This window comes from Penicillium subrubescens (genome assembly GCF_028828155.1).
Source record: "Penicillium subrubescens strain IBT 31985 chromosome Unknown utg000001l_segment0_segment0, whole genome shotgun sequence".
NCBI classification, from domain to species: domain Eukaryota; kingdom Fungi; phylum Ascomycota; class Eurotiomycetes; order Eurotiales; family Aspergillaceae; genus Penicillium; species Penicillium subrubescens.
In genome coordinates, this window is record NW_026643151.1 from 3,098,923 (window position 1) to 3,125,722 (window position 26,800).

The following is a 26,800-nucleotide window of genomic DNA, read 5'->3' on the forward strand; positions in this document are numbered from 1 at the left end:
CTTCGCGGAGGGCACGGATATGCGAGTAGGAAGACGCGATTTTGGGTGGGATGTACGGGAAGGCCGGAAATTACGTTAGTTTGCCGGGGCAGATTAATAATCAGTTAACGTAATTCCGACATGAGCGGGACACCCCAAAACACCATACTAAATGCAATATTTCACAACTTCAAATTACAACGCTTAAGGCTGGCTATATGATCTTATGGTACCTCAGTATTGAATATATTCTACTAGATATTTTATAAGCTCGAGAAATATTTTGAGGTGCAATCACACGGATATATATATCTACATTGATCGATCGGAGTGTATTTTTGGTAATATGGGTAAACAATCATTTCCTGAATAAATGAGGTATACTATGTAAGTTCTTATATTAGAAATCATAGTAATCTTAGAATCAAGCAAGCCAACATTCTTTGTTGTTGATATATTATGGCTTAAAAATTCGCGTTTAGTATGGTGTTCTGGGTGTCCCGCTCAGGCGGGAATTCCGTTAGTTAACTAGTTAGTTATTTAGTTAATTAATTAGTCAACCCGGGTCAGTTAGTTAACAAACTTGTTAAGTTACGAACTTAACCTTATTAATAACCCGCTCCTTTCTGAGCCTCGTAAACTGAATTTGCGATCCCCAGGGCTGTATGTAATTCCACAAAGGCAATCCTCGGCACGTAGTAGTGCCACGACAGTCCTAAGCGATACGCGAGAATTTGCTAAAATGAGATCGCTGATTTTTTGAGTTGCAATATAGGTCCAGCCTCGGTTGAGTATTGTGCATAACACCTCGCTTCCTCATCATGGGAAGCCAGAATTCGATGTTTCTTCGGAAATATGGCGGAGAATCTCAGTGAGCTATCTACTTGCCGGCCCCTCTAGAAGTCTTGGGGGAAACCTTGCATACTCACTCCAGGACGATCAAGGAGCAAAGAAACTTGACAAGCTTCCAGAATACCCCGGCCGAGTCCTATTGGCTCGGGATGCATGTGGGTCGGTCCCGCATAGCGCAAGCGAGGTGTCTCAATGCGGGGGACGGCATCGTGCAGTGCCAAACTCACAGGGTTGAGGCGTCGGACAAATTTTAATGTGAACAATCAACTTTGATTGGACAGAGGATAGACCAGGATTTGGGGCTTATCCGGAAAACCCCCAGTCTTTCTACAACACTGCAACATCAATTCCGCACCCTCGGACACTGCTGACTACATCCCAATGGCAATAGGTCACTATAACTTGACCGAGAATATAGGTTGGGTTAGACCAATCCCGTGGTCCTCAGCCAGTAAGAAAAAGGAGCCGTGAGGATTAGCGTGGTACGGGGCAACATTTTCGTCCGAATACGCGACCGTCTTCCGTTTCACCATATATCCCTCGCGGAGACTCGGCGTCTTTCGCGAGGACTGAGGTTTTACTCAGGTACGAACGTACGCACCTAACATGATAACCACTAACCGTCGACGGCGCAACCTCGGCGCTTGCGACTGTTGTCGTGCTCGACGGACAAAGTGCGACGGATCGCGGCCGAAATGTGGGACTTGCGCCCGGCGGAAAGTTGACTGCATCTATCCCGAAGTGCCGAGTCCGACCCAATCGAGGTACAGATATTGCCAGAAAGCTAAGGGGATCTGAAAGACGCTAAAAACAGCTACAGAGTGGAAATAGAGTTGTGCACCATCCGGGATCGACTGAATAGTATCGAGAAACTGTTTTCTTCCGCTCAGCAGGACCGATGTTGCCTGGTTAAACAGGTGCCCGCCGCCATACCGATCTCCGGCTGGGGCCGAGAGCAGAACGGTAAAGTAGATGAACTTAGATCTTCTTCCGTTCCATACATGGTGATTCAGAACGCGGCTTTTATGGAACTCGTGGGCCTCGAAAGCGACCTTGCTCGCCGTATGACCGATGCTGAACGAGCAATGGTTCCGACGCCCTATCCCTTGTCCCTTGGAGTGCGCAAGTTCTTTTCCAGCGGTTCCAGCCCGATCAGGTGAGTGCTGAAACATAGTAACTAGCCGTCTCCTCAGAAATCCGCCTGATCTCAAAACCCTAACTTATGGAGGTTGGTAGCGCTCTCACGGCTTTTTTCAACAAAATCCATAGCTGGTACCCTATCCTTAGCCTTCGGCTGCGCGATAAGCTCTTTAACATAGGAGACCTACCAAAAAGTGCTTCCGAGCGCTGTCTGTATCTGATCTTAGTGGCGATAGGTTCGCTGGCCCAGTATGACTCGCTGCATGCGGCGCTCAGAGAGCGACCCGACGCTCCATTAATGGAAGAGGCGCTGCTTCTACTGCCGACGGTGCTTCTCGAAAGCGGTCCCACGGCCTTGCAATGTCTAATATTTCTGAGCACGTACTATTTATGCCTAGTCAAGCCCTGTCAAGCGCACGATTATATTCTCATTGCGTCTATGCGTGCCCAGAACCTGCTGAAGAGTGCCTCTCTCAACCCAGAAGACCAGGAACTTATTCGGCGTGCATTATGGGTGACTCTGTTGATCGAAATTGAGCTAGCAATCCAGCTGGATCTGGCTAGTAGCGGCATCTGGACCCTCGATAACGAAATCCCTCTACCGTCTTGGTCACAGCATGTAGATGAGGTACTGCCATCTCCTTTCAGTACGCCAGTTGACACTCCTGGCCGCCCGTTCAGCAGTCCTCAGTCCCCGAGTCAGCTCTTGTCATACTTCCTGGCGGAGATCGCCATGCGGCGGATGCTCCAACGCTGTACAACATCGACCCGAATATTACCGAGCGGAAAGCAAATTTTCGCTCGCGTTATATCGACTGAGTTGGAATTGCAGCTTGAGCAGTGGCACTCGCACCTACCGGAATACCTACGCTTCGATCGCTATTGCATTTCCGAGTGCAATATCAATCCGCAATTGCTCTTTCTTCGAACCCAATACTATGCGTACAGAGCGTCAATTCTGTGGCCGGCAGTCCACCAGGTCATGGTAGAAAGAGAGCAATACGATACAACGCTCCTGTCGTTCTGCCTTGAATTTTATCGATCTTATAACCACTTCGTTCTGAGTGCAGTTGCCTGTATCCCGCAGTGCCTTCCGAACACATGGACACTTTATGCCAGGTATGACGATCATTTTCTGTAGCCTTTTCTTGTACGCTAAACGATATTCCAGTGTATTTATCATCACCATGGCGGCACTTCGAGCAAAAGAGAGCCCCGGCCTATCCAGCATTATCACTCCGGAAATTTTGAAGGGTATCCATGCTGCCGTGCAGCTGTTCGAGGATGCCGCGGAGCTTGGTCCATCACTACATACGATGCAGGGTATTTTAGCTGAGGCTGTAGCAAAAATGAGCAGGGGAATATCTCCTTGATTGGTATTTTTAAGTATCTGAAATATCTATTGAAACTTTCGATTTAATCCCTGCCCTCGACAGGATTCCACTTATATGGATAAATCACGATTAACGGACATCGTCTGAATTTTTGACATCTTTTATTGAGTGTCGCTCGCCCGCTCCAAGACAGCAAAATAAAAACCCGGCTATTCCATAGATTATTATACTTTGTTTAGTTTATCCATATATGTCTAGCAAGGAAATAAGTCGAGTATAACAGTCGAGTGTAACAGCTCTTGTCTGAAGATCTGCTTCTTCGCTATTTGAATGCTGCTATAGTGTTATGATATACCTCAACATGAGGTTATTCACACGTTGGTGCCTGAGGCCCCGGGTCCGGCAGATCGACGGCCTTTCGGCAGCAATTCACCAACGATCCGTTATCAACACCCCAGGAAGCGCCTGCAGGGAAGATCCCAGGTGAAGAGTATGAAAAGCCTCGTGTTTATCCCGCTTTCCCTCTCCATTCAAGGATGCATCTCCTTCCTGTTCTGAGTTATGAGAATGTATATAAACTGAGAAACGAGGAGGAGATTCTACGCTCCTCAAGAAACAGTCTTGACTTTCCGGACATCCTAACTTGGCTCCTTTCTCCTACGTGATTGACAGGCCTCTACCCTGACTTGTAGAGTATATTCTTACATATAGCCGCTCCCTACATTTGAGGAAACCCACCAAAGAAACATTGAGGCACTTCTAATGAGAATTTCCTGCTGTACTAGGGTCTGAACATCAATTGGCATACATATTATAGCTGGCTAGCTCTTAAATCGCGGGTACTTTTCTATAGAAAGCACTTCAATATACAGAGCACCAAAAATAGTCAAACATTAGCCTAAGTTTTTGTCAGTCAGTTTGGTGAGGTTCGAGAAAGCCCTTCTTTGTATTCTTAGGGGAGAAATGCAACATATATTGCTCTTACTAAGCAGTCACGCGAACGAGAGGGTCAAACGGTATAATGGACTTGGTAGCTTTCAGAGAAACTCTCTATAAGGTGCGACTCTCTGTCCCAACATTATCAGAAATCACTTCCTATATAAGGCAGACGTTTGCGGGTCCACCAGGTTCCGACACCAGCATTTAATTCAGCGTACTAGCGGATTATTATGATTCAAGGCGCGCAGACCTAGTTTAATCAGAATTAGTTCTCTAGTAAGGGGGGAGGCGGTCGGGTAACTACCGATAGATTTTCGCTCGACTCAGGCCGAATACTTTTGATACGAAGGCGAACGATTGGGTCCGAATAAATAGCGCGATCCGAGTGATCCGAGCAGAGATGGTTCTCATTACCGAAGGCTTATAACGCCATTGCTATCTGCCACAACCGGCTCTCCACCTTTGTCAAATCTGACTAGAATCTTCGGATTTTTCCATTCATGGAGGACTTCCGAAATGTCACCATCCAGCTCCAATAGGCCCTTTTCGACACATTGCAGGACTGCAATCGTTGTGATGAGTTTCGTGCATGACGCGATGCCATAGATTGGATCACCCGAAGGTTGCTCGATATCCACGTCATTGGCACAGCCAAATGACTTTACATACTCGAACGTGCCTCCACGAAAACATTAATCAAGTGTATGGGTCAGTCGCTATTTCTGGACTAATTTTCCTTACCATCTTGATTAACAGCGCCCAGAGTGATACAGTATTTGCTTGCAGTGGACGACGATTGGAATCCTGGGCGTCACAAGCAACTATTTGATCCAAAGACTCCATTGCGTAAATTGTCACTGAATAGACTGGGAGACTTTAATGAGTTCTAGGGCTCGTGTGGTTCCTGATTATCAATGTTCGAGGGTCCGGGGTTAAGCGTGCTTATTATATGGACTAATGTCATCGAGCGGAGCTAGGATAAAGCCACGCGAGCTCCGGACCAGTTGTTCAACTTTGGAGGGACACACTAGGCCGAAAAGGGGGGAAGTGTCATCACGGCACTTCACAGATTTAAGACGGGAAAGGCGAATGGCAGTACACGAGATATATTGATTGACCTGGTCTGTGAAGCATCATTCAAAGGACGGCGTTAACTTATGGATTTACTCCTATCGCCGAGAAGGACTTGTATTCACTGTAGTCACAATCCGCTGTGATGACTTGGCTGTACTCTTTCTCTTTTTGCTCACACAGCCGGATCTGCTCGTTGGCTTAGACGCGAATGAGGTCTGCCTGATTAGTTGTGGGCTTAGGGGGCCTGAGACAAACAAGTGCTAGCAATGAACCCTCTCCCATGGTGAATGGCCCGCATCCTCAGAGTCGTTTATACTCTCCGCTGCATGGATTTAAGGCAGCCATAGTGCACCCCGTGACAATATGCTTCGCATGGAAGGTAGTGGATGGAAAAGTGTCTTTATCAGATAGAGAGATTCTCGCTCTACGCTGTTGCTTCCTCTCTCACAGGACAAGATGTGCTATGGAATGGCAGCATTGGATCTACCGAGAAAGCTCAGATATCTATCAAGTTAAAATTTATTCGCCAATGGGCTGTGGATTGGTGCTCATGCTTTCAATACATTCAACTTGAGTAGCCTTGTCGCTCTTTGTTGGTACCACGAACATTGGTCCGGTAGGTGAAAAGGACAAGTCTTAGGGGTTGTGGGTGTCGACCCGCTCCGGCCTGTGTCGCGGCCGGAAGCGCTTGACCAGATTGCTTGTGTTCAGCGCAACCAGCTTACTTGTCGGCATCAGAAACAACTCGTCGATCTCCTCCAATGTTTTGTCTTTGGTCTCAGGCATGAAGAACAGCTGGTAAAAAAACCCCAGCGCGGCCAACCCGCCGAAGAAACCGATTGTCAGGCCGGTGTAGGTCATCGCCTTCTGCATCCCTTCGAAGTTGTATGTCACGATGAATGACCACAGATAAAGGAATGCAGAGCAGATTGCCATGCCTTGACTGCGGGTGTTGAAATCAAAGCTCTCTGCTGGGACTACCCAGGTCAGGCAGGAATACGCCCCGAAGAAAGCCATATACAGCACTAGACCGGAGAAAAACAATCCCAAGGCAGTTGCCTTGTGCTCATTGAAATAATCGACACCATTGTTCGTGTATAGGTAGCCGACACCCACCAGTGTCAGTCCCAAGATGAACATCAGAATGTTTTGTGCCCACACGCGTCGCCCGAACTTGTCCATCGTGAACACGGCAGGAATCGTTCCCAGGAACAGCGCGCCGCCGCCCACCATCGACATCAGTACTGACTCGCGGTCATCAAAATTCATTTTGGCCATCAAGTTCGACATGTTATACATCACCGCATTGATGCCCGTCATCTGCCCAAAAAAGATCATAGCCGTGGCATAGACAAGAGCCCGTCGGTTACGCGGCTGCCTGCACACTTCCAGGTACCTTTCGTGCCATTTCTCGTTCGCGGACCGTTCGACATCATTTTTGACCGTGAGTTCCATCGTAACGTACTCGTCTAGGCTTTTCGGGTCCGCCATGTTGCGTAGCGACTTCCATACCCGCCACGCGCGCCCGTACTTGCCCTTGGATGCTAGCCACCGCGGTGATTCTGGCAGGAAGCACATCCCAACTAGGAGGATCGTCGAAAACAACAGCGACGAGCCCAGCATCCAGCGCCAGCTTCCTGACGGGACGTCAAAGAATACGCCGCCAGCGGCGTATCCGATGATCTCTCCGAATGCAATCATCAGCTGGTACACCGACACTAGGTTGCCACGCACCTCTGGCGGCACACACTCCGAGATATAGATACCGACACAGCCGCCTTCGATTCCGATACCGATACCCAGAATAAATCGGCCCGCAAACAGCATGCTCACACTACGGGAGCCTGCACAAAGTCCACCGCCTAGTGTGTACCACAGACACGAGATGATAATCGAGTTGCGGCGTCCAAAGTAGAAGTTCAGCGGTGTCATGATAAGCGCGCCGGCCATTGCGCCTAGCGGCATGAGTGAAGAAATCAGCGAAATGTCGGTTGCCAGTTTCGGGTCGTCCATGCTCGCCCACTCGCCTGACGCGATGAAATGCTTGCGGATACCAGGCAGCGCGCCCGAGATCACCGACTGGTCTAAGCCACTCAGCATGCCGCTAAACGCCGCGAACACGCCCAGCGTGATAACTAGCATGCGAGGGCTCTTCATATGCACTGGTATCTGCGCGAACGCCATCCGGTCATACAGTGGTTCGTTGTCAAGATACTGGTGGCTTTGCAGGTCGCGTGCCTCGATCTCGTGCTCACGCTCCTCGGGCGTGAGTTCATCGCTGAACTCTTTGCCCACGGCGTCAGGCTTTTCCTCGTACTTCTCGCTCATTTCAAGTCGGTCGAATCAACTTGACAAAAGGATTGTGCGGGGTCAGAGGGGAAGAGAGAATGAATAGGAGGTGAGACGACCCCAATGCCCTCTATATGTAATCCCTGTTTCGCCGAAAAGTTTGTCTCCCGGCCTCCATGCCCCAGACCCCCACAAGTCCCCAGAGTATCCGCCAATGAAGTCCTTTCTTTTCTGGAAAAGCGTTGTGCATGTGTATCAGGTTTGTATTATTATGGGGCTGTGTGAATATATACAATAAAAACAGGGAATGCTGCGTATCAGGTCCAACATTGCAAAGCACTAGGTCCTTGTTGGTATGGCCGGAACCTCAAGGCCCAACATGCCTAGTACTGTAATAACTCGACGAAGTAATAAATGAATAAATGAGCGACGCCCCAAAACTCTGAGGCCCACTTGGCAAAAAACATTCCTCCCCTCCCCCACTCGGAAGGAACCGGCACGGGCGAACTTTACTAGCTCACACCGAATTGCCGAGTCGGACGGCTCAGCAAGACCGGGGTTTGGGCCCCGACTATTTTCTCCGAAGACTGCCCGATCGGAACTCAAACCCCAGGAAATCGAAGCCGGCCACGGCTGAGCGAGATACCGAAACAGAATCGAAACAGAATCTGGGCCGATCCGTTACGGGCTAATATTGATTTAACCACGTATTAAGCCAAGAAAAATGCCCTCAGGCCAGATTTTTCAATTTCGTCGGCACCGTAGGGCGACAACGTGATCATGAGGAAGAGCAAGATGCTAAAACGCTAAAAAAGCTTCTGCGTCTGACCAGTAAATCCCCTTTTGATATGCAAGTACACCTCTGCTCCGTGGATGATATTCAGCTGTCAGGCAAATATTGAGACTTTCAGGAAGAATTAACGGTAGCATTGTATCCGTGCCCTTCGCTAGGACCCACCCATCCGTTTACGCGTAAGCCGATGGGTGGGTCGCAGCGTACTCCGTAGCGAAGGCACGGATACAAAGCAGCGGGATACAGACGCCCGACACAAAGTTTTACCGAGAATATTCCGCGCCCGCGACGCTAAAGGAACAGCCCGACATCACCAATGCTGAGGCGGATTGGAGAAATTGGTCACATGGAATGCAATACCACCGTCATGCATCCCTACATGACAAGTTTCGTCCACGCTCACCCTGTGTCTAGTAGCGGAAAAGTAAAGACCCAGAATATCACCTGACCATTGAAAGGTGGATAGTTATCACATAGTTAGAAGTGTATATTACATTTAGTCATCATGTCCGCGCAGATTATCCAACATTGCGGCCCCCAAGAATGACATCAGGAGCTGGACTTCTCGCCTCGAAAGTCAATTTAAGACAGATTTTTGCAAAGACAGAAGCAGATATCACAGAAGACGAACTTGGCAACTGCCCGGTCCTATTGCGAAATGTTTCTGACGAGCATCCCGAGAGCAATACGGGGATATCCGAACCCGCAAGCCATGGCGTTTTCCCCACAATAATACCTCCACGAATTATCAATGTGGGTCCAGGTTCTCGCGGAACAGACTAGGTGGTCCGCGATGCCCCAAGGTGCTTCTCGTTTGGTTTATCCGGGCAAGTACAGAGTAAGTGGGGGTGATATGCAGGGGTAACATGCAGTGGTAATTGCATGTGTTTTCAGGAGTTGCTCAATCTGAAGACCACTCAAAGTTGGGATGCCCCTGGCCTGGGTGAAAAAGGACGTCCTTGAACGACGATCTTGGATGGCAACCTTGAATGACAACCTTGAATGGCAATCTTGGATGGTGATCTTGAACGACGAGATCGTAAGTGACGATCTTGATGGCATCTTGAGGGTATAAATTGCCTTTGTCGTCAGAACTGAGGATGGGTGTCAGCACACTTCTACGTACCGCTTTACAAGCACACTTGAATCGTTGCAGCAACCATGTTCCTCGCCTTAGCATTCACACTCGCCACTCGGGTCATGGCGGATGACTTCCGCCCAATCTACCATTTTGTCCCCGAGGAGAACTGGATGAACGAGCCCAACGGGTTGATTAAGATCAAGTCAACCTGGCACCTGTTCTATCAGCACAACCCAACAGCAAATGTCTGGGGCAATCTGAACTGGGGCCATGCAACTAGTAGTGACTTGGTCCAGTGGACTCACGAGCCCCTTGCCATAACAAGCGAGAACGGCGTCGAAGCGTTCACCGGCACCAGCTATTATGATGCCGACAACACCTCTGGTCTGGGATCTTCTACCAGCCCACCCTATCTGGCCTACTACACTGGTTATTTTCCTTCCAACGGGACCCAGGACCAGCGTCTTGCCTTTAGCGTTGACGATGGCGTGACCTGGACGAAGTACCCGGGCAATCCCATTATTTCTGCCACCCAGGAGTCACCGCATGACGAGACCGGGGGACTAGAGACCCGTGACCCCAAGGTCTTTTTCCACCAGGCATCTGGGAAATGGGTCATGGTCCTGGCCCATGGCGGACAGGACAAGCTGACGTTTTGGACATCGTCGGACGCAAAGTCCTGGGCATGGAAGAGCGACCTTTCTGCTGACCAGGTCGAGGGTCTACCCTCTGGAATTACTGGGTGGGAAGTGCCTGATATGTTCGAGCTCCCTATCCAGGGCACAAACGCGACCACCTGGGTGTTGATTATAACCCCTGCAAACGGATCTCCCGCCGGTGGTAACGGTGTTTTAGCCCTGACAGGCTCATTTGACGGATCAACATTCAGACCTGACCCTGTCGATCCTTCTACCCTTTGGCTCGACCACGGTCGCGATTTCGACGGTGCCTTGAGCTGGGAAAATGTTCCTGTTGCAGATGGCCGGCGGATCCTTGCCTCCGTTATGAACAGCTACGGCGCTAGTCCACCAACCAATACTTGGAAAGGGATGTTGTCTTTCCCCCGGACCCTTACCCTGAAGGAAACTTCCTCCAAGCGATACTTCCTCCAGCAGCCTGTCACCGAGCTCGCCCTCATGGGTTCCCCGCTGGCGTCAATCCGGAATCAAACGATCACCACTGGCCAAACGTTGTTTTCATCCATCCACGGAACCGCGTTAGATATCAATCTTGCCTTTACCATTAACGCAGGCGCCAAACTCTCGCTGGCAGTGCGCAAGGCTGCGTCGGAGCAGACAATCATCCAGTATGACCAGACAAATTCGTCGATATCCGTTGATCGAACGACGAGTGGAGACATCTCCTACGACCCCGCTGCAGGCGGAGTCCACAGTGCTTCCCTGGAACCAGATGCTTCTGGCGTAATTCATCTCCGCGTCCTAGTTGACACTTGCTCGGTGGAGGTCTTTGGTGGGGAAGGAGAAGTTGTCATTTCAGACCTGATTTTTCCCAGCGAGACCTCCGACGGGCTGTCCTTGGAGGTGACTGGGGGATCGGCCAATTTGCACTCTGTCGAGTTGCGCGGCATCTCGCTCAGCTAAAATAGGAGCTATGGGACTTCCTCGACACCGCCTCGCGTGCCTTGCTGAGTCCAATAATTGTAAATTTGTGTTCTCTAGTCCTGAAAGGTTCTACTTTGCCTTGACCTTTTGACTGTCTACTTCCCAGACGTCTATAGATATGAAGGAAATTTACGTGCTCAGTCTCGTTTTCATACTTACGACCTTTTGTCTTATTTATGTATCTTTCCTATTGATTCATAAAGCAAGTTCGCGCTCCATGTGTCCGCCAATTACTCCTCTGGCTTCTATAATAGGAATATACCCGAGTCGCTCGCAAGGAGAGGAGATTGCCAGCTCATCGTTCTGGCTGTTGGTTTAGTGCTAAACAAGTTGCACCTCTAACCTTCGCCCATAATACTCGCCCCGGTGGATAGTTTGTCTCGTCCCTGTTCAGAACTCGCTTGGGACGTGTAAATGTGGGTTCGCGGTTGAACTTGGCGACCTGAAAGTGACGGTCAGTATTCTAGGAGCAAGCGTCTTTGCCGGTTGCATTGTGATTTTACATAAGCTATGCTATCGAAATTTTCAGAACACGAGTGTCCAAAGGGAACCCACCCATGGCGCATGTCGAAACGGGCAAGAAAGTAAGCGTTCAGAACTAAACCATCTTGAGATATCGCGTTTCTCTAAGGATTCTTGATGCGTCTCGTCATATTCTATTACGAACTGGCATACATCACAGTACCAGACAAGAAGTGCCTGTCATTAGACAAATCGTCCCAGAGACCCCATACCAACAAACAGGGATCGTAATACCAATGGAAATGTATCCCTTCTTCTCAAAATCTGTCGTACTCAAAAGCCCCTGCTAGGGCATTCAAGACGAGTTCGATCGCGGCCTGAGCTAAAGTTCTCACTATATCGGCCATCTCCTCCCTGCTATTCGTCTGCCCAGACATTATCTGACCTGAATGGACAGGGTGTATAGGACAACCTTGGCAATAGACAGCGCGCAAACTCGAAAATAGAAAGTGAATGCAAAGAGGATAACAGTCTATGTAAGGGATTGTTCTAGATTCTTGGTGCGACAAATATCTCTCTTTATTCGGAGAAAAGTAGAAATAGAACTCATATTCCTTTAGTTGTTCGAAAAATAGGTTTAGGGCGTCTCGATTGTTCGGAAGCAAAATAACCCGCTTAGTCCGGAAGATTGCGATCTCGAATCTGAAGTGCGTGATCTGGATAGGATACAACTGTTCCGATTGAGGCAATAGATCAACCGTGTTTGGATTGGAACTCGGCTGTAGGGCATCAAAGTTAGCTAAAGTGCTTCTAGTGTAGTGGGGAACCGCTGCCAGAATATCATTTTTGGGCATGCTGCTAACGACAGTCTTTTCTATTTGATTTGGTCGATTCCTTCTGCAAGAGCTCTCTTTCGGTATTGTCATATTTTACTTGATTGTTTTGTTCGTTTTGTTTGCTCCGTTTGCACTGTTTGGCCTGTTTGTTCTGTTAACCCTGGCTAAGGCTTCATGTATGAGGATGAGAGGATGAGGGGAGGGGAAAGGGGAGGGACAACTATCTGTCAGTCTAGTCAATTTGAATCGCAGTACATTCTTTTTCGGTTTTATGACGATTTTTCATTCCAGTCGGTCGTACCGTCTCTTCACTTCTACCTGACGGCCTACAGTCCTATTGGCTAGTAGGCGGTTGAAGTCATTTGTCGATTTATCATGAACTGGAGGCCTCCAGTCCATCACCGACTATGCTACTTGGGCTGTTTGTTTCTTGTGCCAGTTGCTTACCCCTTTCGTGCCTCGACCTGTCTGTTCTGATCAGACTGCCATTAGTGCACCCCCTTGTTTAATAGCAGCATATATTCCATCCGAGTAAGCCGGCTTTTGGGGGCCAAAAGCCCCTCACCAGCGTTCATAAAGGCACCATCCTCCTAACACCCCCGATAAAGCCCAATATCCCTCAACAATCATCAAAATGACCTCCCTTTTAACAGCCATCGGTCTCCGAGCCACCAATCCCCTCAACTCACCAATCCCAAACTTCGGCCCCGCCTTCTTAGGATTCCACTTCCTCTGGGCCTACGGCGTCCTCTCCTCGCGAACACTAAAGCAATGGTACGGCATCGACCACCAAGTATCTCCGCGTGAGGACCTCGCCAAATACGGCGAAGCTGCCGTCCGCGATGGAAAAATCACACGTAAACAACTCGACATGCTCAAGCGTAATGACGCAGCTCATGCCAATTCGGTCGAGAATTACTCCCTCCTTGTGGGTAGTCTGCTTTTCGCGTCGTATGCTGGGGTTCCAGCGCAAATTATTAATGCTGCTGGTTTTTCGTATACGATTGCTCGTCTTGTTTACGGGGGTGTTTATATTTTTGTTGGGACGCCGAAGTGGGCTTGGATTCGGGGTTTGGTTTGGTGGTGGGGTAATGTTAGCTGTCTCGCGCTATTGTATCAGGCTGGGAGACGTCTCAGTGCATGATTTCCGTTTATAGAAGATTATGGCTGGGGAAAAAAATGTAGTATTATATTCCAGAATTCATTCAAAATCTCGCAAAGTGTGTAGTTCGCGGCCGCGATACTGGTCTATTATCAAACGGGTGCAACACAAAAGACAATTCTAAGCCACTCAAGAGCTAGTGACCTGCATGGTCGCAGTCAGAGGAAGATCCTTGCTGGAAGAACCAACATAGATGTTATAGGTTCCACTCTGGAGCAACCACTTCTGGGCAACGACATCCCAAGTACTCAAATCACGACGAGCCAAGGGGAAGGTCACCTTGACAGACTTGCCAGCGGGGATCAGGACCTTCTCAAAGCCTCGGAGTTGCTTGATAGGGCCTCCAGGGATGCCGATGTAGATCTGAGCGACTTCGGCACCGGACTTACGGCCAGTGTTGCGGACCTTGGCAGTGACAGTCGCAACAGTTTCCCACAGGTCAACTGCACCACCTTGCTCGATGGCTCCGCTGGGGTAAGCGGCGATGTTCTTCTTGGGGGCGGAGACCTTGAGGTCGGAGAAGGAGAAGGTGGTGTACGAGAGACCAAAGCCGAACTCGTAGCGAGGGGTGATACCGTGCTTGTCGAAGTAACGGTAGTCAGTGAGGATACCCTCGTCAAAGTCCGCCTGGGGGAAGAGGCCGTAAGGGGTAACTGCTCCAGAGTGGAACAAAGTCGCGTAGTCGGATTCGTTCTTAGCAACGGTGTAGGGAAGCTTGCCGCTGAAGTTCTCGTCACCGTAAAGCAGGTTCACGATAGCACGGCCAGATTCTTGACCGGGAAGGTGGGCAAAGACAATTGCGGTGACGTTCTCGTGGTCAGCGAATTGGTCGACGAGGCGAGTTCCGGCATTGTGAATGACAACGATGGTGTTAGCGCAAGTTGATGCGACTTGCTTCACTAGGCCGTCTGAATAGTCCTCACGCAGACCGGGACGGTCCATGCTCTCTGTAGCGAAGGCGTTAAGAAAGACCAAGCATGCATCAGAAGCCTCCATCAGACCACGGGAAGAGGGCAACACAGAGGTATCCCACATCAGCAGGGAGTTATCCTCATACGCCCGCTGTTGGAGAGCATCGAGGGGTGCACTCAGGTAAGGGCCAGTGCTTGCACCACTGCCACCACCAACCGAGAGGGTTCCATTGAATGCAACCTGGTAGTAGTCAGGCACGTCAAGGCCGGAGTTCAAGAAAACGTCGCCGGTCTGGTAGATCGCGGGCTCCAAGCCCAAAGTCCAGGGGTTGTAAATGAAGAACTCTCCATTCGGCATCATGGTATCAGGGGCCTTAGCATCCCAGCCAAAGACTGAAACCAATTTGGGAGACTGGAGGGGGAGAGCATTGTTGACGTTCTTGACCAGAACATGGCCTTCCACGGCTCCCTCATACAAAACGGGCTTGGCATCAGCAGTGAGAGCATTCACAATAGTATGAGGCTCGCTGATGTTGTACGGCATGCCAACACCAGGGGCGGGATAGCTCGAGTCATCTTGTCCCATCTGGTACCAAGTTGCAATGATACGAGTAGCCATATCGTCCAGACGAGACACGGGGACACTACCGTTGGTGAAAGCCTCTGTAAAGTTGTTTCCCCAGAAGGATTGACCGTCGGGCATGGCCATATCAAGACCAGCGAGGGCTGCAGCCACACCGGAGTGCTGTGCGTCCCAATCGGTCACGACGAAGCCCTGGAAGCCCAACTCGGTCTTCAACAGTCCGTTTAAAGCCTTGCTGTTCTGGCAAGCATAAGAGTTGTTCACTCGGTTGTAGGAACACCTAGGGAAGGGTTAGCCAAAATCCCATCAATTGTCCATTTTGATGCAACTGACATGATGTTTCCAGCACCTGCCTTGAGGGCATCTTGGAAAGGCCACATATACAGCTCGTGCATGGTCTTATCATCAATGTTGCTGGAAATGGACTCGACAGTCTGGTTATCGGAGTTTGTGGTAGGGTTGCGGTAAAGCTCTTGCTCGTTGGCGATGAAGTGCTATAGATAGTTTGAGATTTAGTATCAATGCATTCCAATGACTGCTCCGGTGAATGACATACCTTGACACTTGTGATAACACCTTGCTCTTGTGTTCCTTGGACGGTTGAGGCGGCGAGCGCACCACCGAGGTAGGGATCGTTGGAGGGACCTTGAGAATGTTAGCAATGCGAATATCGCCGCTCTCTACCTCTTGGCACTCACCTTCCCAGTTTCTGCCACCGGTAGTAGTTCTTCCCAGTGGGCCAACGACTGGGCCCAATGCTACCTGGACACCCTTCTTTCTGAACTCCCCACCCATATGCCAGCCTCGCTCGTAGGCAAGAGTCCTGTTCCAGCTAATGGAAGACGCATGTTAGATGTAAAATTCTCATCATTCCGGAGGAGCTATGAGACTCACCTAGCGCCGACGTGAATACCACTCGGGTAACTGTTAACAGCATCGGTATTGCGGACACCTTGTCCTGCATCTTGAAGACAAAGACCTGTGAATCCCAAACGAGGAATAGCCGGAATGTTTCCAGAGCATCCATTCGCAGTGCTACTGATACCATACGTGAGGTTGTTCTGGAAGATTGGTTACAACGGTCAGTATCGCTGTCAGATATGGATTACTAATATTGCGACGAACCTTCTCTTCCAAAGTCATCTTGGAGACCATGGCAGCGGCCTTCTCATAGGCCTTGGCCCATTCACCAGAACCGGTAGCATTGGCTGTGTGGTTTTAGCTAGCAGAACCCTCAGGGATTCAAAGGAAAGAACTCAACCTACGCGAGGGGTATACAGGCTCAGACTGGCCATAGAAATAAGTATCGGAGGTAATGTTACTCTCCGCATAGCTCAGTCCACAAACAGACAGCATGGCCGCAGCCAATGCTAGTTGCTTTGCAGAGACCATCGTGCTCAGGTACACTCTATCGAGCCGTGATCGGATTGAAGTGAGTTCGTGATCAACAGGGACACCAGACAGGCGACTCGAGCTTCTCTAAATAATTTTTTTCCTAGGTACTCCTATGCTGTCATAGCACGGCTTGCATCTCGTCGGCGATGACATTTGCCGGGAGTCCGAACACAATCTGGGATACAGAGACAGATCTTCCTTCATTCTTTCCTCTTTGGCCGATACCCAGGGCGTTGCTCCCGTCTCTTGAGTCGTCGACATGAGCCGTGGAGTATACTTCCTCTCCACACTTGGCATCATGGGGTGAAGAAAGCCAACCCCGCGTCTGTGCTCTAGGTCTGGGTAGATTGAAATGATGGTTGTGGAGGGGCCTATCGGAGCAAGTTCGCGACTAGTGGCTTTTTTTGACTTTCGGGCTGGCTAAACTTCGGATGCCCGGCCTCCCTAGTACTTCCTGTGGTCCAGAGAAAGGATTTTGCAAGAAATGAGGAGCTTCCTCGGGATATACGCATCCTCCATGGTCTTTAGTATAGCGTCTATATGAACTATATCAGGACTTGAACTGGAAGTCTCACCTATTTGGACTGTGGAATTACCTGCCCTTTGTCTCCTCCTCCACAGGACTCTATCGATCCTTTGTCCTCAGATCTATCTGGGGAATGTTTCACACAAGCAACCCGCGAACATTCTAGAGCAACGGAGATTTATCGGACGTCCTTTCGTGCTAACCTCTTCCAGGAGCAGAATCCACTCTCATTTGGTGTTCAGGCAGCCAACTGATTCCACGGAGGAGTGCCGAAGATCTGGTCTACACTTTACCGCACAGAGTGTGGAGGTCTGAGGGCCAACAGCGCGGAGTTGTGGGGATGAAGGATGCTGAATGTGGGGCTTTGTGCAGGACTCGCATGGGGTTCACAAATCTGGGGTGCTGTAGGTCACGGCAAGGATTGTGATTACTGTAGACTTGGACTGCGCAGGGGAGGTCCAAAATACGCAAATACGAAGCTTGAAAATCATTCAAAAACTTCAGTTTCTCACCGTGGTAGCGCAAATTGGTGGCTGTTGATATCTTTTCCACGGTTTGGTTGCCCGGCTCGCGTGGCCAGTGTGGGTAAAAGAGAGTTTTCCTTGGTTTAAGTGGCCAAGCAGCGGACGAATCCCAACCTTAGTGGAGCTTAGCATCAGCCATCTGGACAAGAACTTTTTCCAACCCCCGCATCTACTTCCTCCCCGAGGCATACACAGTTTACACACGGGATCTCGGAGTGGATTTGTCGGCCTAGTGCCGGATTTAACATGGCAAAGGGGCCAAGGCCCTTCTCGTGATGACTCGGTCATCGGTCAGCAGGATACACGCCGAAGACGGAATCGCCCTCTAGATTTGTCCCATCGTCCGAGAAAAGGCGCATAGTGGGGTTCGAATACCGAGAAGACTGCACAATCATCTCATCAGTCATTCATACTTGGAAAGATGAGCCGTGAGATGATGCTTGAGCCATCAAGTAAGACAGTTTGAAACACAATTGGCAAGACCTTTCAAAAGAGAAAGTTGAGTTATGTCTAGTGTGACTGTTCCTCGGGTTTCTTCATCCAGGCTTCCCAGGGACCACCAGAGAAGGCAGATATACGGGATGCGGTCAAAGGAGACAACGGCCTATATCGGCATCTCGCGCGGCCAGCCGACCCGAAGAAAGTCCGGGCTTCACGTAGATAAAGTCCAGGAGACTTTACCTTATTAGTAGTCGATTTACGTAGCAAAACTTGTCTCCCCGCTAAATTAGTTCATTTATTGCGGGGAGACTGGGTTCCAAACTGGAGAAATCGTGTGTCATTGCAATGAAACCGTAAAACGCCTCCCTGTGCATTTGGAAATACAGCAAAGGAACAAAAAGAATGAGTCCACAGTGCATCGCACCGAGCAAAGGCATAGCCAACTCCATTCTCTCAAGACTCTCAAGACAAATGCCTGTCCAAAAAGAAAAATAAAAGCAAACGCCCAGCGTGTCTATACAAAACATTCATAGCCATCATGAGGGGCACGGCAATGAGCGAGCGCCAAGAAATCAAAAAAGCAAAGTTCCCGAGAAGAAGGCGGTATCACTTCAACCCAAAGCCTTCACTATTCACAACTGCATCCCAAAGAAGCTTCTCGAGCTTCTCCCGAGAACTGTACCGGTAAAGACCGAGAGTGTTGAAGCAGGTCCGTGCGATCGGATACCGGGAGCAATCGTCTCCGAGACATGCAAGCCGAATAGACAAGCTGGTGGCGCCCATAGCGGGAATTCGATCACTGCCCGTCACGAAAGACAGAATCTTCCGTTGGGCCTGGGGCTGGGCACGCTCAAAAAAGTCCCAGAACCATTGCACCACTGCAATTGCCTCAGGCCGTTGGTTTGACCAATTGTCGTAGGTAGCAACGGCCCGCAGCGATGTTACATCAAGCGGTTCGTCGGAGCCGCGAACGAGCAACTCAATCTCCTCCGATCGGAACAGTGCGAGAGCATTGCACCCGCACACGGTAAAAAAGCCCCGTTTGAATGGCTCAAATTGCCGAGTCACGGCCGTGTCGAGGAGGTAGCGGACATACAAGTCAACAAATTCGCGCCGATTCGAATTGGTCACGGCTCGCTTCTCGCCCCCGGTGCACAAGGGTACTGTCACAACCTCTCCATACCGGTCAACTTGAGCGACAAAGTCATAGCAAAACGTCTCGGCAACATCACCCTCAAATTCAAGAAGGCCTCGAAGCCCCTTGGCAAGAGCGGGTCGGAATTCGGCGAGGTCGTCCAATGTACACTTGAACTTTGATGTATGTGGGTTGGGTGGATGTGAACCGGTGTTCTGAGGCGCGGCTGCAAGCAATTTCCTGAACGCAAATGGGGGCAAGTCGACGTCCAGAATGGTGGAGTTGTAAATGGCAAGGCCAAGCAAGGCGCCAATCAAGTAGAATTGCTCAGAGGACTCGAAGCAATACGGATTGAAATAGCAATACTGGGAGTCGTCATCGTAAACGAAGAGACCTGTTCCGAGTCAGCAAATGATCACAGATCCCAGCTAGAAATCCATTGTTTACTTACCGTGGTGGGGATCGAAGACCTCCCGGACAAGCAGGAGGAACCACTCCTTGCGAAGGCCACCGGCATCAACACCCTCCTCTCCAACAAATTCAATACGAAGTCCTTTCTTGATTTCTTCGGACCCAGCTCCAACAGACTCGCCCACGGCGCGCATGCTGTCCTCGACTAGACATTCACGTCGCACCTTCAGTACAAGATATTGACTGACCGCACGCTGAGTCAGGATGCTGCTGAAGAAGGCCTCGCGCGCTTTCACCTCCATCTGCCGGCGAGTATCATGCTCCATGATGCGAATCTTGGCCCAAATGCTTAGGAGGAAAGGGTATTGGCAGAACGAGAATTTGCCGCTTTTTGACTCCCAGACATCAAAGTCAGCAATCAGGTCTGAATAGTCCAGCAAGGTGTTGTAGAAAGCACTAATGGGGACCATATAATTGTCACGACGTCCAGACTGTCCAGCAGAATTAGGATGACGCTGAGATCGTAGATCTCGTAGAGACACAGCGGACTTCCTGGAACCGTCTGTATTCGCAATGAATAGCAAGGACAAGACTCTTGATCCGGCTTTGATCTGCCAATCCTCCACATATACCATTGGAGCTTCCTTCTTCTTCTCCGACTTTTTTTGTGGGCTGCGGCGATTGTTAATGGCTGCATGTAGCTCCGCGGGCGTGTTACCCGCCGCGCTGGCGAAACTTGGGATAAGCTCATCGCCATCTTTTGGAATTTCACTGCGCTTACGGCCATGCTGACGAGTCAATCGATAAGTGACAAAGCCACCGGCCAATTCAACAATCCGTTCGAATTGACCGGGAGAAAACCGAGAGAACCAGGAGACGAAATAATGATGACACTCATTGGGAGCATTAGACATCAATCCAAAAATCCGCTTCGCAATTCCATGATGTCGATTAGAGCCTCCTTGGCGGTTGTGGTCTTTGTTTGAAGATTTGTCCTCCCTCGTGGTCGGCCGTGGGCCGTCGCTCGGGTAGGATGGACGTCGGCTGTCAGGGTGGGATGCCTGCACAGGCCGAGGGGGCAAATAGGCATTAGGGGATGACAACAAAGGGTTTGCAAGCAATATGAAGAGCCATCTGGTATCATCCGGTTTCTTGATGAGCCGGCGCGGGCGCTTCAAAAGATTCTCGACGGCTTTCATAAATGTCCGCTGAAGATGCAGGCGCGAATCGATGATCTCTCTCTCCAGTTGAGCAAGATCCGCTGATTCCCACCTCTTTTGACGAGCCGCCTCGGCGTCGGAACGCGGATACTCAGGTCTCTTGGCAACCCAACGTTCAGCCCAAGAGCTCCCAGCAGTCAGGAGCAACTGATACCACCGTGCCACCTCAGCCCAGTTGATGCGAGGAGATCTTGAAGATGCCAAACGAGAATCTTGACTTCCTTTCTCTTTAGCTGATGACGGCATTTGTCCCTCAGCCTGGGCCCATTCCGTCATCCACCACGATGAGTTTTCGGCCAAATCTCCCAGGAGGAGAGTTTTGGCATCCGGCTCAAACACGGCCGCATTCAAAGTCGGTTCCATGAGAGTATTAGGATCGATTTTCATCCTCGGAGGATTACCACTACTAGCAGATCGAATAGAGGGTTGATGAGTTGAGAAAGACGTATTAAGAACATCGATGCCTTTCAAAGCGGCAATCAGGTAGTTCTCTAATTGCTCAAATACCCGATGGGGAGATTCGCGGTCTTTGTTCTCCAGATCTGAATGGTGTACCGGGCGGTCCTGCGGATGACGATTGGTCTTTGGACTTGACTGTAGATCTGAATTGGCTCGAGTCCGGACTTGCGTAACCTTGCCTGCCCATTGAGCCACGTGCGGTGTCAAAAAAGTTGACTTGTTGTTTGGGACGCCAAGTCGTTCGCCAGATCCAGATGTGCTACGGCTTCGGGGATCTCGAGGGTCTCGAGGGGCGGATAGATGGCCACCAGGGCCACGGGTTGTTGAGGGTATTCCCTCCTGTTGAGGAGGACGTGCTCGGCCGTTTCGTTCGTCATCTGGCCCCGAACTCGATCTAGATCCATTCAAAAGACCATCGAAGTACATTGAAAGGCATCGGTCAATTAGATCGCTCATGTACCTGGCCGACAACGGCATCTCTGAGACAGCAGTCAGTCAAGCCTGCTGATTTGAGGTGTTCGAACAATTTGATGGGGACATACCTGGCTTCTGCTCTGGTGGCCGTGCGGATGGTGGCAGCGGTGGTAAGGGACGATCGTCGAAGGGCTGTTTCTTAAGGCGCCAGCCTCGTGTCCTGTCTTTGGCGTCCGGGTTACCGTAGGTTTGGGACTCAGTGGACGGTTCGGGCTCCAGATCAGTCACCGTCAAGCAAGCGGAGCATCGAAATGTGGTCAAGTTCCGTGGCCATCGTACTGTCGAGCTGCAAGTTTGGCATTTCGTTTCTGCAAGATCCCCTCCACCCTTCGAGTCCTTCCGAAGGCTTCCATCAACCGTATCCATGGGAAATGTAACCTCATCGGAGTCCGAATCTGATTCCCACATGTTGGCTTTTCCTTTGTCACGCCTCTTGCCGAGTCCAGGGAATGGAAATGGATGGCTGATTGAGCGGTGGTGCCCACGACGAGGACTGGTTGGCGCGGAGCCGTTCATCGCGGCCATCGTCGGCGCATTCTGACGCTCGGGTAACCGTTTCCTTGTGATTTCTGAGGCAGGAGCTCGGGGAGGTGCCCGGGGAAGGTTCGAGGGAGGAGCGGTGATGCCAGGACTCAAGATCGGAGGCAGTGGAGGCAGCGGCGGGTCACGTCCAGGCCGGGAGGGCATGAGGGCGCATCTAGTCGACAGAGGGTGGCAGAGTTGCTGATTTTAGAATACCCCAGGTAGTGGGCCTACGTGAGTAGCTTGGTGTTCGTACTCGGCTCATGCGAATCGACCGCGGGGAAGCTATAATAAGGTGCCTGGAGTGTTAATGGCAGTGTTTCTCTGTCCCACAACCAAGGGCTGAAGCTGCAACGAAGCAAATCACACAAAGGAAGGGAACCCTTTCAGCTTCAAGTGACGCAACAGTTTCAATATCGCTTTAGAGGAGATGTCGTAGCAAGAGCTTATCCTCGACCACGGACGGATTGGGCAAGTGGCTAATTAACAGGGCAGGGCCGTGTTGCTGCCTCAGGCATAGAGTCAGGCTATTTTTGGCACGCCAAAGGTGTCTCTGAAGAGTGATGATGATTCGCCCACCGCGGAGTCTGACAATTAGTCTGTCAGAGATTCGGGCTAGTATCTAGCCTGATGATCCACTGAGACTCGTGGATTTCGTTGTTCGAGGTGCTGAAGTGTGTACAAAGTAGACCCCCGCTGCAGCACGCGAGCACCCGTCGAAGCCTATTACTATGAGCCTATGGGGTGATTGTACAGCAATTCAATGCAGAGCAAGTCTAAAAGGAAGGTTTACGTGTTCTACAATTCCGGAGCGCCGGTATGGAGTTGAACCAGTCATACTTCGTTAATCAGGGGGGAATTCAACATAAAACAAAGATGGCTTTTTGGCTAAAAACAGATCCTGCTGGTCTGCATTAAACTCGAACCCAGCGTAAATGAAACGATCCGGGAGAGAATCGATCGAAGAGATAACCACATGCAGCCAATATTTTCCACCATAAAACACCAGGCCTGTGCATTAATGCACTTAACGGTAACGCCAGTAGCTCTGGGTGTTGTGGAGCTTCCAGGTGTGGCGGCGGCCAGCCTTGGTGTTGTTGTAGCGGTGGCCCTTGTTGATACCACGGGACTTCTTGCCAGTGGCGGTAAGACCACGGGCCTCGCGGTGCTGTAGGAAAATTCAGTCAGTTATGGTCGATTCCACAGAGGTTGGAAGAAATTTTCTTCACGTCATTGGAAAACTCACCTTGTGGACGGGGTTGCAGATCCAGTTGATGCGAGCGTCACGGCGGATGGCCTTGTGCTGGGGGTCAACACAGATGACCTCGAAGTACTTGTAGGTGGAGTCCTGGTTGATCCAGTAGGAGTTCAGGACACGCAAGTTGGCGCAGCGGCGGCCAACACGCTCCTCAGCGGTGGCACGGAGAGCACGCTGGTACTTGAGCTGGTTGATACCCTGGTTGGTGGGCTTGCCGTAGGTGGCACCCTTGGGGGCAGGGCGCTTGCGACCACCGCGGCGGACACGGATGCGGTAGACGACGTAACCCTGCTTGGCCTTGTAACCGAGACGACGGGCCTTGTCGGGACGAGAGGGGCGCGAAGCACGGTGGATGGCGTTCAGCTGGCGGAGCTATATTGATGCACTCTCAGCAATGTTCAACGAGTGTATAGCAAGACACATGAGTCCCAAAGGGTCTCATTGCTGTGCCACAAGAAAAAAACCATTTCCGCCGAATGAGGTTCGGTTCTGAGCCGTCCAGTAATACCAGGAATCCAGGCATTTCCTATGGCTACGCACACGAGCGCTCGGCGGAGATGTTAGGCAATCGAGGGTCGGGGGAGTTCTATCTTACCTCCCAGCAGCGAACGCGGAGCAGGAACCGAATGACATCGGACTGCTTCTTCTTCTGGATCTCTTCGACGTACTTGAGGGCACCCATCTGGAAATAATTGTGAAAGTTAGGACACTGGTGGTTTCTCGATGTATAGAATGTCGAAATTAAGCGAGGCGTGGGAGTGGGAGCGTACCTTGTCGGCTTCACGAGGTCGTCGGTTGTCGTTGTCGCAACTGCGAAAAGTTCGAAGGAGAAAGGTCAGTTAGAGAGAATGTGTGTGGGACGCTAGCGATTAGCCGAGCCTGGTCTGTGGGACCAATCATAAAATGTTTATCACGTGGATATTACCCACACCGCCTTCGCCTCTTTCTGCCTCAGTTGAGGCCTCAGGTGTCACTGCAGATTGTTTCTATGGACAATACCTGGCTCCAGGGGGACGAAAGAATGGTGGTAAGGAGTCATGTTTCTAGTAAATACTGGATTGTGAGAGAAACTTTATTTCTTGATCCATCCTCTCACTCTAAATCTATTCACGTTGTAAAACAGATGCACACACTAACAAACTCGCTAAACACACATATGCTGATTGATGCAGGGTATTTTAATCTCCAAATCTCAAACGTGTCAATTATCTTCAGGCACCTCGTGTGGCCGGGCTGTTGACCGAGGCCGATGAAAGAACGCTCATCTTGCACAATGGACACTCGCTATTCCGCGTCAAGAGCCATGGGTCGATACAACCAGGGTCGAAGATGTGTCCGCATGGGAGCTCACGGACCCTGGTCGATCCAATGATGAACGGATCAAAGCAGATTGCACAAGTAGTTTGGGTATGGCTCAGTCGATACGGGTTTGCAGAAGCCACGACCACGCCACTACCAGGATTGATCACGGCCGGTGTTGGTCTTCGAATGCCAACCACCCTCTGTGTATCTTGGGGGAGTTCCCCATGAGCCTCCTGGGCCTCCTCGGTGGTTGGTGGCTCAGGAGACTGACTCTTGGGGTCTATTTCTGCCACACTGGTTTCAATCTCGTCCTTAACGAGCGAAGCTGTGGAGGAAGTCCTTGGGCCTGCATAGGTGTAAAGAGGCAATTGCTCGACAACCTCGTGGGGCACCAGAACTGGGTTCGTGGGGCGCATTTGGAGCGCCTCGATATCATGCTGCCCATTAGCAGCAAATGCTGCTTCTCGCAAAAGCCGTTTTCGCTTGAGGGTCAGATAGATGATGTACATTATCAAGCTCAACCCAAGAATTGATCCGAGAATTATGACCGCGAAGCTCCATAGACTTAGGCTCGAGTCTGTCTGGGTTTCTGTGATCCGAAATGTTAGAGACTGTGCAGGGAAGGATCCTGAAAATTGGAATGGCTTACCATTGGCAATCATCGTGAACAACCGAACAGTACTGTCTCTCTTTTGGAAGGATGGATAATTTTCGTCATCGCTTCGGTTCGTCTGTCCGTTGGAGAACCAGGCAAGTTCACGCATGAGAGTTGCTGCTGCAGGTCCAGGGATTGCGTAGATGGGATAATGGTTGTCTTTCTTCCACTGGTCACTGTCGTCAAGATTCCAACAAGGATCAGTAGCCGGAGGAGGGATCCCGGACTCGTTCTTATGTGGCTGAAAGAACACCAGCGCATCGGACTCAGCCTCCCGCGAGGCGGCCAAAAAGGAGTTGGTGCAAGCCACGGAAATCCATGGCGCAATTCCAATCGACGGATACCGAAAGTTTGAGATGTCCTCGTGGCGAGTGACATTCCTCGGGACAAATTTTGCGGCAAGATCATTGCAAGGATCTTCTGCCGCCAAAGTAGGCACGAACAGGAGGCCAGAGATTTGACGAGAGTCAGGAACTCCATTGGTCGACAACGTTTGTACAGTTCGGTCCAAAACAAATCGAAATCCTACATTTTCCTGAAGAGAATCTCGCGTGAGTACTTGCTGCTTGGAAGCATTCCATGGCTGAGGGTTTACATACATGGACTGAGCCAGAGATGTTGGCGGCGCTTCCCGGGCCAGCAAAAAGCGTGGCCACTGTTGACATCGAGTGAGCAACAGATGTTCTCGACATAGTTGCGATGAAACTGGCGAGGTATGTGGAATTGGCTTTTCGCACGAGCGGATAATGGAGTTGGCGGTCAATATCGGGATGCCCGCGAGGGGTGCATACACATGATGAGTTGCTCGTTGAAGACCGCTGAAGACCGCAGAGGAGGGGAGAAAGTTCATGAAGGCTCACGAGAAAGTGATTTGGTTTTGATTAGGTGAATGCCCAAAAACGACGACTAAGCGGCGAGTCATCTACCCACTTCCAGTCCAAACCCGATTACAATGACCTACAGTATTCTACAGCAGCATCGGGCAAGGAATGCAAGGGCGAATCGTGTCCGTCGCAAGAATGTGAACGGCGTCTCCGACCACGAGGCAGAACGGGCCCTTCACGTTGATTCCAGACTTGGAAAAACAGAAACATTAGCCGCAATCGCCGTGTAGTGGGGAAAATGTATAAAATGTAAAAGGTGGCATAGTAAAATGTTGGCCGGATTAGGTAGAACGCTGTTTGCGGAGGTACCGCTTGCGGGGGTCTTGTGGCTCCCCCCATTCCAAGAAATCATCTTATTAGGCCATATGTACGGAGTAGGTGCACCTTTTTCTACAAATAGATTCTAATCGTCAAAGGCAGAGAATAGACAAGAAAATAATAGGTATTGTAGGAGGGTCAAAGATAATTCAACCAAGACTTGGGAGGGTTGTCCACCAGGTTAGGGCTACTGGACCGTACTAGAACCTTACTCAAAAT

The 26,800-nt window shown here is 50.5% G+C and overlaps 7 protein-coding genes across 7 annotated transcripts; 3 read left to right on the forward strand and 4 right to left on the reverse strand.

The window, feature by feature from the left end:
• Nucleotides 1–1,437: 1,437 nt before the first annotated feature.
• N7473_001056 (uncharacterized protein) lies at nucleotides 1,438–3,344 on the forward strand (the record flags this gene model as incomplete). Its single annotated transcript, XM_057146996.1, has 4 exons — nucleotides 1,438–1,595; nucleotides 1,652–1,987; nucleotides 2,068–3,090; nucleotides 3,143–3,344. 4 exons carry the CDS (start codon nucleotides 1,438–1,440, stop codon nucleotides 3,342–3,344), a joined length of 1,719 nt encoding a protein of 572 aa, XP_057014882.1.
• A 2,610-nt stretch (nucleotides 3,345–5,954) lies between these two features.
• N7473_001057 (uncharacterized protein) lies at nucleotides 5,955–7,646 on the reverse strand (the record flags this gene model as incomplete). Its single annotated transcript, XM_057146997.1, has 1 exon — nucleotides 5,955–7,646. The coding sequence occupies one exon, from the start codon at nucleotides 7,644–7,646 to the stop codon at nucleotides 5,955–5,957; it is 1,692 nt and encodes a 563-aa protein (XP_057014883.1).
• Nucleotides 7,647–9,561: 1,915 nt separating this feature from the next.
• On the forward strand, nucleotides 9,562–11,296 carry N7473_001058 (glycoside hydrolase family 32 protein; the record flags this gene model as incomplete). The annotated part of the gene is made up of 1 exon (XM_057146998.1): nucleotides 9,562–11,296. The coding sequence occupies one exon, from the start codon at nucleotides 9,562–9,564 to the stop codon at nucleotides 11,080–11,082; it is 1,521 nt and encodes a 506-aa protein (XP_057014884.1). The 3' UTR covers nucleotides 11,083–11,296.
• Nucleotides 11,297–13,035: 1,739 nt separating this feature from the next.
• Nucleotides 13,036–13,545, forward strand: N7473_001059 (MAPEG family protein; the record flags this gene model as incomplete). The annotated part of the gene is made up of 1 exon (XM_057146999.1): nucleotides 13,036–13,545. One exon carries the CDS (start codon nucleotides 13,036–13,038, stop codon nucleotides 13,543–13,545), a length of 510 nt encoding a protein of 169 aa, XP_057014885.1.
• Nucleotides 13,546–13,692: 147 nt separating this feature from the next.
• Nucleotides 13,693–16,449, reverse strand: N7473_001060 (beta-glucosidase; the record flags this gene model as incomplete). Its single annotated transcript, XM_057147000.1, has 7 exons — nucleotides 13,693–15,337; nucleotides 15,391–15,551; nucleotides 15,614–15,702; nucleotides 15,756–15,889; nucleotides 15,952–16,118; nucleotides 16,183–16,265; nucleotides 16,323–16,449. 7 exons carry the CDS (start codon nucleotides 16,447–16,449, stop codon nucleotides 13,693–13,695), a joined length of 2,406 nt encoding a protein of 801 aa, XP_057014886.1.
• Nucleotides 16,450–18,549: 2,100 nt separating this feature from the next.
• On the reverse strand, nucleotides 18,550–22,329 carry N7473_001061 (HECT-type E3 ubiquitin-protein ligase; the record flags this gene model as incomplete). Its single annotated transcript, XM_057147001.1, has 3 exons — nucleotides 18,550–19,472; nucleotides 19,530–21,647; nucleotides 21,711–22,329. 3 exons carry the CDS (start codon nucleotides 22,327–22,329, stop codon nucleotides 18,550–18,552), a joined length of 3,660 nt encoding a protein of 1,219 aa, XP_057014887.1.
• A 653-nt stretch (nucleotides 22,330–22,982) lies between these two features.
• N7473_001062 (60S ribosomal eL15 domain-containing protein) lies at nucleotides 22,983–26,071 on the reverse strand (the record flags this gene model as incomplete). Its single annotated transcript, XM_057147002.1, is given in 7 exon segments — nucleotides 22,983–23,332; nucleotides 23,411–23,794; nucleotides 24,018–24,104; nucleotides 24,207–24,232; nucleotides 24,642–25,313; nucleotides 25,374–25,962; nucleotides 25,979–26,071. The coding sequence occupies 7 exon segments, from the start codon at nucleotides 26,069–26,071 to the stop codon at nucleotides 23,192–23,194; spliced, it is 1,992 nt and encodes a 663-aa protein (XP_057014888.1). The 3' UTR covers nucleotides 22,983–23,191.
• Nucleotides 26,072–26,800: the final 729 nt, after the last annotated feature.